The sequence below is a fragment of the Oryzias latipes genome, chromosome 14 (genome assembly GCF_002234675.1).
Source record: "Oryzias latipes chromosome 14, ASM223467v1".
Lineage (NCBI taxonomy): Eukaryota > Metazoa > Chordata > Actinopteri > Beloniformes > Adrianichthyidae > Oryzias > Oryzias latipes.
The window spans coordinates 23,982,455-23,995,720 of NC_019872.2; the positions used below are offsets into that span (position 1 = coordinate 23,982,455).

Here is a 13,266-nt window from a genome sequence, read left to right on the forward strand (position 1 = left end):
CAGGTTTTTTCTTGGAAGAAGAACCAGACAGGGCTGCCCACTCTCTCCTTCTCTTTTTGCTATATTCATTGAGCCTTTAGCTGCAGCAATAAGACAGAATGAGAGCATTATAGGAATAAAAACCAAACACAGCCATCATAAAATTAGTCTTTATGCGGATGACATATTACTGTTTTTAAGGAATTTACATTCTGTAAATGAAACAGCAATGATCATAAATGAATTCTCCTCCATATCAGACTATTCCATTAATTGGAATAAGTCTGTTTTATTACCACTCAACAGGAATATGGAACAAAGACTCACAATTCCAGTTAAAACAGGAAATATCAAATATCTGGGTATCTACTTTTCCCCCAAACTATCAGAACTGGTGCAGCTAAACCACACCCCATTACTGAAAAGCATACAGGACGATCTAACACGCTGGACCAACCTGCCTCTGTCCCTTATGGGCAAGGTAGCCACGGTTAAAATGAAAATCGTACCCAAAGTTAATTATCTCTTCTCAATGATTCCCACACAACCGCCATTAAAATGGTTCAAAACATTAGACTCATCCATATCAAGCTTTCTATGGAACAACAAACCTGCAAGAATTAGTCTAAAAACTTTAAAATCTGCAAAAAGCTGTGGAGGATTAGAACTACCTAATTTCCACAAATACTTTCTTGCAAATAGATTACAATATATCTTAAAATGGTTAAAAAATAATCCAGAAACCAACTCATGGTTAGACTTGGAACAGGCGTTATGTGGAAAGATCAACCTGTCACAGCTACCATTTATTAGCCAAACAGTTAAAAAACAGGATTGTTTCAAAAGCATTAATATAAATGCCACCTTAACAGCCTGGTGGGAATTTCTCAAAATATCAAAATCATCAATTCAACCGTGCAAAATGACACCCATCTGGAACAACCCGGACATCCTTATTAACAAAAAAATGATTCACTTCCCAGCTTGGCAAGCAGGGGGCATAAAACAACTAGAGCACGTAATTATTGATAGAAGATTCATAACTCCCCAGGAACTTCAAGACAAACATGGAATAAATAACTTCTTGGAATATCAGCAACTTAAATCAAGTATTACTAAAAAGTATAAAATTAAAGACGACGATTTAAAGCTACCAGATGTAGTTACCACTCTGATTAATTTTTCAATGAATAGAACTCTCTCCAAAATATACAAACTTTTATGTAATTTAGATAACAATATTGCCCTTCCAACAAAAAAATGGGATACAGATTTGAGCATCAGCACAGATGAAAGCTTCTGGTCAGAACTCTGTCTAAACACCTTTAAACTGACAAAAAGTCCAAATCTGCAGCTAATCCATCTCAAAACTCTTCACAGAATTTACTACACTGGACAGAGGATGTTCAAGATGGGTCTCAGTAACTCAGACATTTGCGAGCACTGTGATAATAATCTACCCGACAGCTACATGCACGCACTGTGGTTCTGCACTCCTGTCCAGGCTCTCTGGCAGCAGGTATGTGCCGATTTATGATGTCTGGCTTAAGGTTTCAATCACTGCCTCACCGTCACTTTGTGTGCTTGGTGACATGAGTGCCATCGACATAGAAGAAGGATTAGCATCTATCATTTTCATAACTCTTTGTATTGCCAAAAAAACTATTTTAATAAATTGGAAAAACAAGAAAAATATAAACATAAGTCAACACAGAAATCTGCTGTTTGATCATATCAGCTTGGAAAAAATGTCAGCCCAAAGCTCAAGTAACTTTGAAAGAATTCAGTCTCTCTGGTCTCCTGTGGTTGACTCCATGACTTAGGGGGTGGAGGGCTTGGTCGTCGCTGCTCCTTGCCCTTCTGCCGTGGTTTGGGGTGGGGGTCGGGGCTTCCGGTGCCTGGCGGGGGCGGTGGGGGGCTCCGTTGGTCGGGGGGTTGGGTCCGGTGCCTGGGTGGGGCGGGCTGGGGCGCTGCGTGGTCCTCTGGGCTTGGGTGTGGGGGTGCGTGGTGGGGGGGTGGGGTGGTGGTCTGGCTTGGCTTGGGGGGGTGGTCCCTTTGCCTGTGCTGGGGGGGGTTGGCGGGGGGCCCTGCTCGGGTGGGGGGGCCCAGCGGCGCCGGATGGGCTGCCCATCTGCACCTGGGGCTGGGATCGGCCCTTCCCTGGCTCTGGGATGGGACGGGACAACCCTCTCGGGGCCCCCGGTCGCTCTGGGTGTCACCCGCTTCGGCTGCGGGGTCTGGGGTGGGGTGGGGTGGGGGGCTTGTCGGCCCTGTCCTGTGGGGGGGCGTTCTGGGGGGGAGGGGGGGCCCATTATTAGTACGGGTCGGGGGGGCTAACGGGTCGGGGTCTCCGCTAAGGCAATCAGTGGTTGCCTCGGCCGGTTGGCCTCCTCGGTCCCGTCGAGGCCTGACCAGAGCTCTTCTAGGGCCGGCGTCTGGGGGTGGGGGCCTGGGCTTGCTCCGGGGGGGGCGACGCTTTCTGGCTCCTCTCTCTCTGTGTGGGGTGGGTGGTGCCGGGCCTGGGGTGTCGGCGCCTCCGGGGGTGGGGCCCCTGGGCTGGGTGGCCCTGGCCCCTTTGCTGGGGGTGGGCTGGGGGACGGCTGTTTGACCACCGGGGGACAGTCTACTAGCTGTCCCCAACTTACCCCCTTCCTTATATAACCTCATATTAGGGTGAGGGGGTGGGGGGTCTAGCCTACGATGCGCCTTGGGGGGGGGCTACTTGGGAGTGGCCCCCCTCCTATGGTTGACGTATGGAGTGGGCCCCCCCTCTTTCGGTTTTATTTGCACCTTAGACATGTAGGGTCCTTGGTAGGGGGGGTGCTTGGACATCACTGCAAGCAAGCAGCAGATGTCGTCCTGGCACCCTACCCACCAATTTTAACCGCACCTTAGACATTTAGGGCCCCTTGGTGTGGAGGGTGAGGGGACATCACTGTGAGTAATCAGGAGATGTCCCTTAGTGCCCTACTCGCCAATTTTAACTGCACCCCCTTTAGTACACACACCCCTCCCCCTTCAATATATACATTCAAACATAAACACACACACATGCACACAAACACCCTCTCATACACCCATACACGCACACACATTTTACAAGGAAGGTGGGACCTGGGTCCATCTGTCCCCTACCCCTTCCCTGGTGGGAGGTGCGGGCCCCTTGGCGATGGGGGCCGTGTCCCTTGGGTGCCGGCTCCCTGGGCCCGGCGGTGCTCTCTCCGCGCGGTGGGGGGGTTCATATTACACCTGAGCCGGGGGTGTTCGTGTCCCTGGGGGGTGGGTCCTGGTCCTTGCCCCTGGGCGCTGGGCCCCGCCAAACTTCCAACATGGCCGAGCCTGGTCGGGCCATATTTATAACACCCCTTGTGGGCCGCCCTTTTTCCCCCGGGGTTCCCCCCTCCTGGGCGGGGGCGGCGGGCCCCTGCCTTGCTCCTACCTGGACCAACCGTGGGCCGGGTGGGTGGCTGCCTGGAGTGCGGAGTGGGTCTCCCTTGGGGGTCCTGGCTTGTACCTGGGGTCGGGGCGGGGGGATGCCCGGAACTCCTGGGTGGTGGTGGGGTGCTCGTCTGGGGCTGTGGGCGTCCCTCTCCGGTGGGGCCCTGCGTTGGGCTCTTCCGGCGCGGCGGGGGGCTGCTTTCCTGGCTGGGCTGGGGCGGCGCTCTCTTTCCCTCTGCGCCTCCCTGCTCTCTGGCTCTGGGGGCCTCGCGGCGGTCCTGCTGGCCCTGGCCTGGGTGGCGGTCTTGGTCGCCCGGGGGGCGGTTGTTCCCTGCCTGTTCCCGTGTGGCGTTGGGGGAATTCCGGCTGCCGCTGCGGCGGGGGTCTGGGTGTGGGGGTGGCTGGGCGCTCCTCCTCCTTCTTTTCACATTCCACCATCCATTTTAGAAGAACATAAACACTCACTTGAGCACAGGTGTTAGCTCACCTTTGCACTAATAGTTTGCATGATTGAATGAATGAAAGATTTCACACTAGTTGGTTTAAAGGCATAGGTATGCGTTCGTGAACACTATCTGTTTTGTGTGCATGTTGACATGTGGACATTTTTGCGGCTAGCAGGTGTGTTGATAATATTTGAGTGTGTGTGAACAGGCCCCGCCCTTTCTGTACTACATTTGAACCGTACCGTAACGATAAACAACCAGTAAACCTGTCTGCTCTATGCTGCTTCATGGTCTTACCCCCCTTCCCCTCCTATTATCACCCTCCTACCCCCCCCCCTCTCTCTAACGTCCCTCTCTCTTCTTCCCCTCTTTCCTTTTCCGTCCGGTCCAACACCAAAGATTTTCAAACATGATTGAAATTAATAAAGTTTGGCCTCAATTACAAAAGGGGTTTATTCAGACATACCTTTGGTTTGTCTGAAGATGAATAACCCCTCTTGTTAAAATAAAATATGTCCAACACAAGAGGCCCTCAGCTCTCATCTGTTTGCCTAGCTGTTGGACAGGACAAGTTAAGGGAAAAAAAAAAAAAAAAAAACAGAGCAGTAGTGACACACAATCGGAATGACCGTTTACATGCTCCACGATCGGATAAACGATCGGTATAGCCTACGTATCTCGATCGGAAAGAAATTTTGATCCGATTGAGTCTGACCGGGGCAAAGTATTCCAACGAGGCGTTTACATGACGCATTTTCTTTCCGATCAGGCGTTCATTCCGATTACTTTTGCCCATGTAAACGCGGCTAGTGTCTTGCCCAAGGACACCTGAATGGGTAGCATTCGCCCTGTGGGCATGGTTAACAAAAAAAAAACTGATTTCAGTGTAATTAAAAAATGTACTTTTGCTGATTCAATTAAAGGGCCAATACCATGCAAAAATCAACTTTTTAATAATCATTACAGTCAGGTTTAGATGTATAACAATTCTTTTTTTTAACACTTTACTTAAAGATTTTTAATTTTTTATAAAAACACACATACATAATATAAAAACTTAAGAACTGTACAGTTGTAGAAGGAAAGAAAAAAAAACAAGTATATACATCTACAGTGGTGGACAAAATTGTTGGTACCCTTCAGTTAAAGAAAGAATGTCCACAATGCTCACTGAAATGACTTGAAACATTCATAAGTAACAATAAATCAAAAGGTATTGAAAATTAAATAATCAAAAGCAGTCATTACTTTTGAGTTGTTGATTAACAGAATAATTTAATATCAATTATGAAAATACGGCTGTATTTGCGAAACCTGACCTCTGGTGGTGGACTGAGGTTGCAGGCAATTTTCGAGAGGACCAAGAAGCGATTGGATTGGACAGGTAGTGAAGTGTTTTCCTACAAAGCTGCGGACCTGTGGGTCTCTAAAAAATTGAGACTTGGGAATATCACATTTTTACACATGTTTTTTTAAAAGACATGAATGAACCATCAACAAATAAATCAGTAGAAAGGACTATTTAAACCTGCGTATTCTAGGGCATTTTTTATTCCATATAAATTAAGATATAAGTCCATCTAACTTATTAAAGAATACCTTAGGTAGAAAAAAGGGGGTTCAACTGAAAAAAAAAGTACGTACATTTAAGCAGAACTGCCATTTTGATTGTGTTAATTCACCCCGCTAGAGAGACGGGTAGAGCTGACCATCTGGCCAGATCTGCCTTTGTTTTCTCCAAAATTTTCTTAGAACAACAGGTTCTGTTGGCCGGGACTCCGTCGTAGTTAAGTTCGGTCAACGACAACTTACGGGAGAAAAGGGCGCAAGGTTTTAATTTGCCAGAAGATCTTTCTCGTTGGGACAGGACAGCTCCTATGCCTGTATCTGAGGCATCTACTTCCACAATGAACTGACTGGTGGGGTCTGATTGTATGAGGATGGGAGCAGTAACAAATAGTTCCTTGAGTTTATCAAACGCAGATTGAGCCTCGGTCGACAGATGTAGGGTTTATTGATGGAGGTTAGTTGCGTGAGAGGGGATGCTATGGTGCTGTAATTTCTAATGAACTGTCGATAAAAATTGGCGACCCTCTAAGAACTGTTGTAGTTTCTTCCTGTTATCAGGGGGTTCCCAGTTAGAGACCGCATTAATCTTAGTAGGATCTGGTCTGATGTTGCCTGCTTCAAAAATGTAACCCAGGAACGAAATGGTGGAAGAGTGAAACTCGCATTTCTCAGCTTTAACATAAAGTTGGTTTTCGAGCAGACATTCCATGACAATTGTGTTGAGTAATGTAGGGAGAGTAAATAAGTGTATCGTCTAGGTAGAGGTTTAGGAAGTCTCTGAGAATGTCATTTGCTCTTCTTTGTCTTTTGGCTTTTCCCATCAGGGGTCGCCACAGCGAAATAACCTCCAAGAAGGGCAATTCACATGGTCAGTTTTTGGCAATGTTTTACGCCAGGTGCCCTTCCTGACACAATCCTTTCCATTTTATCCAGGCTTGTGACCGGCACAGAAGCAGAGAAGGGAACAGGGAGCAACCTGGAGTCGAACCCAGGTTTCACGGATGGAAGGTGCCGCAAACCAGCACGAGACAAACCGGCTCGAGAATGTCTGTCACTAAACACTGAAAAACTGCAGGGGTGTTGGTAAGGCCGAAAGGCATACTGTAACTAAATATTCGAAATGCTCTGACAGAGGTTTAAATGCAGTTTTCCACTCGTCTCCCTCCTTAATGCAGACCAAATGATAAGCGTTACGAAGGTCTAGTTTAGTGAAGACCCGGGCTTCTTGAATGGTGTCAAATGCAGAACTGATAAGATGAAGGGAATATTTGTCCTTAACTGTGATCTAGTTCAGTTCGCGGTAGTCAATGCATGGGCACAAGGTCTTATCTTCCTTTTCAACACAAAAGAATCCTGCCCCAACAGGGGATGAGGAAGGTCGAATAAGGTCAGAAGAAAGGGCCTCCAGAAAGTACTTTTCCATGGCTAGTTTTTCAGGGCCGGGCAAATTAAATAACCTGCTCTTAGGTAGGGGTGCGCCGTTAAGTAACTCAATAGAGCAATCATAAGGTCTGTGAGGGGGAAGTGAACCAGCTTTAGGTTTACTAAAAACGGATTCTAGATCATGGTAGCACGATGGAATACGGGTGGGATCGATCTCTTCAGTAATTTGATTGGAGGTAGGACGAATAAGAGGTTCTGCGGATGTGAGACAATTAGCCATACAAAATGAACTCCAGTTAATAATATTACCTTTAATCTAGTCGAACTGAGGATTATGGGTGCGTAGTCAGGAAAACCCCGAAATGAAGGGTGTTTGAAGGGTCTGAGTAATGAAAAACTGTCTGTGTTGCCTATGGTTACCGGAGGTGATGAGGAGAACCAGTTTGGTGCGGTGAACAATCCTGGAGAAGGGTTGACCCCCTACTGTAGTCCTGCAGCTTCAACGGGGTGTTCCAAGACTTCTGTGGGCAGATTAAGCTTGGAAACCAGGTTACAGTCTATAAACTCTGTTCGGCACCTCTAGTCTACTAGAGCCTTGAAAGCATGAAGTCCATCTTGAGTGCATAACTTGACAGGGACAAATAAAAAATTATTCTCAGTATGAAATGTAGATTTACCCGCCTGCGGCCTGCCTTCCAGCGGGGGGAACATCCGAACATCTAAAAAGGTCGGTTCGTCTAAAAAATCTTGGACAAGTCTGATGGATCGTCCACATGTAAGTTGAAATCACCCAAAAGAAAATCCCAATTGCTGATCTTCAACCTCAGTCTGCAGGAAATGGCTTAAAGTGTGATGTATTCCAGTTTTTGAGTTCAAAGAGAAACACAATTTTTTTATTTCTGAGGAGGTGTGGTCCTGCCTCTGGGGTCTGCTGGTGCTCTGTGATTTGTTCTTGGTTTCCGCCTCTTTTACAGTGTGGTCCTCCTCTGTGAGTGACTCAGTGTGTCTCTGTGCTGCAGTGTGTCAGTGTGTGTGTTTGTGCGATAACTGTCAGTCATGAAGATCCTGGTGCTGCTGCTGGCGCTCCTCACAGGTACTCTGTATTCTGATGTACTCCAGTTTTTTCCACTGTGAAACAAACCGACCTTCAGACCTTTCTCCTGCGTCAGCTGGACAGAAGCACATTTGTTTTTCAGAGAATTTATGGTTTGCTGTGCTGAACTTTAAAAATATGTTTCTGTCTTCAGTCTCTGAATGTGATAGGAAACTTACCGGGCGAATAGGTAAGAGCATCACTCTGCCCTGTAAATATGACATAAAAGCCAACGGACCTACAAAGGTGTGCTGGGGTCGAGGTCGTGTTCCTAGCACCGGCTGCAGCGACGAGCTCCTGGCCACAGACGGACATAAAGTGAAAGCAGAAACTCAAACTTCCAGCAGGTATCAGCTGCTGGGACGACTGGATGAAGGAGACGTTTCTCTGACCATCGTGAACGTCACAGAGGAAGATGCTGGAATGTACGGATGCAGAGTGAAGATTAGTGGACTGTTCAACGATGAGAAACATAATATCCAATTGACCGTTAAACCAGGTGAGAAAATGATCAAAGAATGATCAGGAGTTTCTTAAAAAAAAAAGCCACACTCCTGCTAAGCATCACTGTGGTTTCATTAGTTTCTCCTTAGTTTCATTTGTTTGGACAGAAGCAGAAATGTGTAAAGCTATAGATGGACCTGATGTTCTTCCATTAGAAGAATGATAAGCAGCTTCACCAGTTGCTTTGATTTAGACAAGACTATTCACGAATCATAGATTGATTTGTTTTTTTCAAGCAATATCACCACCAAAAACAGCAAAATATGTAAATACAGAGACATATAGCATGTATTCTATTTATTAATTTATACATTGATTAGAAAACTAGAAAAGTTGCATTACTTTCGATAATACCAGTTTAAATTGTTTTTGCTGCATGTGGTCAGTGAAGATGGTGAAGCAATTTAATTTAACTGCTAAAGGGAATTTCTGAAAATGAAAAATTTGTAAAATGCTAAATTTGCTTATAGTCTTGATTTCTAAAAAAGAATTACGATAGACCGCAGAAGTTTGGTCAAAGCTTTTGCAGCAAATTTGCTAAAAAATCTTCAATACATGCCATTTTTACCACATCATTTGGTGTGTTGCTAGACTCCAAATTAGCCTAAAAAACCTCAGTAGATGCAAAATATTACCTCAACTCCAAATTAACCCAAAAAACATCACTAGTTGTCAAATTAGCCACAAAAAAAGCTATCAAATTGCTAAAATGGGGCGGCTGTGGTGCATTTTTAGTCCAAGTGCAGATTATTTATCAACTAATATACATGAAGTTGGTATTGACAATCATCAGTGGATATTATTACACTATTGCAGAAATCATTCTTGCACATCTCACTGAAGAAAAATGTAATGGTTATTAATTATTATCAGAAAGAATTTATGGATCCTTCCAGATAAAGTTATCACACATCACATTTCAAGTAACAAACGTGTATTACTCATTGATTATCATCAGTAAATATTTTTTAAAATCTCCCTAAGTGCACTATCCTTTGTTTCAAAACCCGGTGACCTTTAAAGAGGTCAGGTTTGTGACACTGTATCTGCAATGGGCCGGCCAAAGTCTGCCTTCTCGGATATAATTTGGATGCATCCAGTTTCAGACAAATAGACCCATCAACGTCCTTATTTTCCTTATCTGAGCTGCCAACTGGTTTAAAGTCTGCGGCTGGATAGCTCTGATATCTGATATCGCTCACAGTTTTTTGTACTTTGCTTATGTTAGCTTAGGGTCATGACCTATAAGCTATGAGAAAGAGTGTAAACAAAGATGGGAAATTTCCACACCAACAGCACCGCCCACGCTCCTGCCATGCTGCAGAAAATGTCTCAAAAAATGACACAGGCTTTTAACGTCTGGATTAATAAAGTGTTTGTATGATCAAGATAGCCGACTTTATGTATAATCTAAAGGCTCGTCTTTGAAGTGAAAAGAGAGGATTCAGTGAACTCTTATAGTTGCTACCCCACATTTTATACAATACCTGTTGTAGTATGGTAATATTAAAGAGCAGGAAAATAAACATCTAAAGGGATATTCTAGTATACATTTGGATTGATTCATCATTGAAACACTTTTTGAGACTTTAGTTCTTATGTCTGATGTTCCTCCTTATTCTTAATTTATTGTCAATAAATAGCCCTAAAAATTTGATTTCTGTAACGCTCTTAATTGAGACATTATTTATTTTGATTGACAACTCTGCTTTGACATTATAATAGCCACAAGACAATACTTTTGTTTTTTTCTACCTTTAAACATAATCACAGAGATGAATAATGGTTACCCATTCATGTTTATATAATTAACTCTTTATTTATCATATTGTTCCTTATTATTTCTTATAATTGCCTGTACAATAAAATGTTTTTTTTAATTAGAGAATCATTTTGAAACAGTTTGAAGCAATAAACATATCATTTATGAAAATGTTGAAAGTGAGAGGCCCAGCTTTGATCCCTGTAGGAAACCAAAGGATCTAAAACATCTCAAAAAGTAGACAGACAGACAGACAGACAGACAGACAGACAGACAGACAGACAGACAGACAGATAGATACATAGATACATAGATAGGCTTTTATTGTCATTGTCTATTGTACAATGAAATTAAAGCCATCACCACTTCAGTGCAAAGACAAAAATAACAAAATATAATATTTGTGCAGCACAAATGTCTGTTTCTGCACAAACAAATGTTTTAAAGTTGACCAGATGTTTCTCTGTGTTTAGCCTCTGACTGCGACGATGACGGAATTGTGGCTCACGTTGGTCAGGACGTCACTTTGCCCTGTGGATACAACATAAGCACCAATGGAGAGATACCAATGTGCTGGGGCAAAGAAGGACAATACTTCTTAGGCTGCAGAAATGAGCTCATCGCCACTGACGGATCCAGAGTGAAGGAAGATAGCAGAGCTTCCAGTAGGTATCAGCTGCTGGGACGTCTGGACCAAGGAGATGTTTCTCTGACCATCCGGAACGTCACAGAGGAAGATTCTGGACTGTACGCATGCAGAGTGAAGATCCCTGGAATCTTCAATGACGAACTGTATTATATGGATCTCTCAGTGGTTAAAGGTGAGACACGAAGGTCCGAGAAACTGTGTGAGAGAACAAAAGCAGAACTCTGACAGATGGTAGATCGATCAGAAAAGTGCTGCAGGAACCACACGAGTTAATATTATTGTGTTTTCTGAAATCAGCTTACCCTGAAATCAATTCTTCTGTTTCAGCTCCACCTTTGATCATTGGACAAAAACAACAGAGCAGCCGCACAGACTGCAGAACCCGCAACAGAAAGTGAAAAGTAAAGAGGAAGACGACCACGGCTGTAAAACCAGCAGGAATGAGGAAAAACTGCAGAGAAGGTTCTGTTTCTCATCTGAAATAAAGGCCTTATTCCTGACTGTTGGTGTCCTGTGATCCCTGAGTAAACATATACAGGTCTGATGAAAACCTTCAGATCAATCAGCATCAGAGCAAAGGTCCCAGTCCTCGAACACGGTGGACTACAGGAGCAGGCAGGAACCCCAAACCCCCAAAATAGACACCTTTGGGGAGAAAGGTGGTAAGATTTTAGTGGTATGTTTTTCATCAATTCTGCTCAAGTTTCATCAGTGAAAGACTTTAACTCGCGGCTGACAGTGACCAGTTTAGTCCCCTCCTCTAAATTACACGGACATTAGCTGCATTTTCCAACGCTTTTGTTTCTGTGGGTCAGATGTGACCTGAGATCACAAATGAACCCTTTTCAACACAAATACTGATCAGCTGCATGGTTCCGGGATGACACGTCTAGTCAAAGCAGAACATCAACCTTTGTATCTGCTTTTGTTTTCAGACTATTGATATAAAGACTGAAAGATAAGAGGGTGCAGAATTTAACCCTTTGATACGTACGCAACATGGGTCAAAAGTGATCCGGCTGAGTTTTATTTTTTGATATCTTTGCAATAAATTAATATTTTCATTCAGCAGTCAAGGTATTCCACAATTAACTTGTTTTAGACCATCACACATGATTATCTTGTTTTTTCAATTCTTACTTTTTGATTAAAAACTGTTTTTGTATCACTACCCCTCTAATGCGCAACATGGGTCCAAAATGACCCGCATTCATTTTCTATGTTATTTCTCAAATGGCTAAGTATTTACACAACATAAAATTGAAATAAGTTACATTTTATCATTTATTCCTCCATATATGTTCAAAATATCTTGTTTTTTGTGCCTCTTTAGCACCATGCATGATAACAAAGCAGTGGATGACAACAGTCAGAAGAAGAAACCAGAAGTGATCCAGTCCTATAACAGATTAAAATGAGGTGTGGACACGATAGATCAAATGATTAGAAACTATTAATGTCAGTGAAGAACACAGAGGTGGTCCATGGTTCTCTGGTACAACATGCTGGATGTTGCCACCTTCTATGCTTTCACTGCACAACAGCCTGACTATTTGGGTGGTGTCAGCAATGCACAGCGGCTTTTTATCACGGAGCTGAGCAAACAGCTTGTCATGCCACATAAGAAGAGGCGCATTGAGGGCACACCCCAACTCCAAAAGCATGTTTGGGTGGCAGTGGCTCAGGTGGTTGAGCAAGTCTGCCAATGATCAGAGGATCGGCAGTTCGAACCCCGCTCCCCCCCAGCCAGCTGTTGTTGTGTCCTTGGGCAAGACACTTCACCCTCCTTGCCTCCAGTTTGGCTCCACGGGTGTGTGAATGTGTGTGAATGTCCTGGTGATGGTCAGGGACCGTAGGCGCCAGCCACGCCTCTGTCAGTCTGACCCAGGACAGCTGTGCCTACAATAGTAGTTTCCATCACCAAGTATGAATGAATAGTGAATCAATAATGGACACATTGTAAGAACTTTGAGCATCTGGAAAAGTGCAGATAAATCCAATCCATTATTATTATTTTCAGGCAATGGGAAAATGTGGGTTTAAAACACAAACAGAGCCACCATCCAGCCTGAAGAGAGCATCTGACAGGAGGGTCAAAGGAAGAGGAAAAGGTGTGCAATCTGCCCAGTTTATTTAAGACGGAAAAGTCAAAAGCTGGTGTTCTCACTGCACCAGATCTGTGTGCAGAGCACAAATATCACATTATATGTGATACACATTATTTGTGAGGAATGTAAAAACGAAGGTCGCAATTTGTGTAAATGGATGTCCCATAGCAGGTTAAAGTTGTTCAAATACTGATACAGCTCAGATTGTTAGACATGTTATGCTATCAGAAGTATGTGTTTCAAAATGAAAATAACCATGTTTCAATCAAAGACATAAATGTTTCGCCCAACTCATTGCAAAAATATTACTTCAAAACAAATGTTATTATTATAGT

General features: G+C 44.0%; 1 protein-coding gene and 1 long non-coding RNA gene across 2 annotated transcripts; one reads left to right on the forward strand and one right to left on the reverse strand.

Moving 5' to 3' along the window:
* Positions 1-7,772: 7,772 nt before the first annotated feature.
* On the forward strand, positions 7,773-11,324 carry LOC101161824 (CXADR-like membrane protein). Its single transcript, XM_004076668.2, has 4 exons — positions 7,773-7,908; positions 8,063-8,407; positions 10,648-10,995; positions 11,151-11,324. Exons 1-4 carry the CDS (start codon positions 7,872-7,874, stop codon positions 11,219-11,221), a joined length of 801 nt encoding a protein of 266 aa, XP_004076716.1. The 5' UTR covers positions 7,773-7,871; the 3' UTR covers positions 11,222-11,324.
* LOC110016415 lies at positions 10,740-11,514 on the reverse strand. The gene is made up of 2 exons (XR_002291718.1): positions 11,126-11,514; positions 10,740-11,018 (listed from the first exon to the last, which is right to left on the reverse strand). It is a non-coding gene; the product is annotated as an uncharacterized LOC110016415 (long non-coding RNA).
* Between the last annotated feature and the right edge of the window lie 1,752 nt (positions 11,515-13,266).

Excerpts from the sequence above, each read along its gene's own strand:
- LOC101161824 (XM_004076668.2), top strand. The coding sequence starts at position 7,872 with ATGAAGATCCTGGTGCTGCTGCTGGCGCTCCTCACAG. Across the intron at positions 7,909-8,062 it reads GCTGCTGGCGCTCCTCACAG|TCTCTGAATGTGATAGGAAA; the intron begins GTACTCTGTATT and ends TTCTGTCTTCAG. Across the intron at positions 8,408-10,647 it reads CCAATTGACCGTTAAACCAG|CCTCTGACTGCGACGATGAC; the intron begins GTGAGAAAATGA and ends CTCTGTGTTTAG.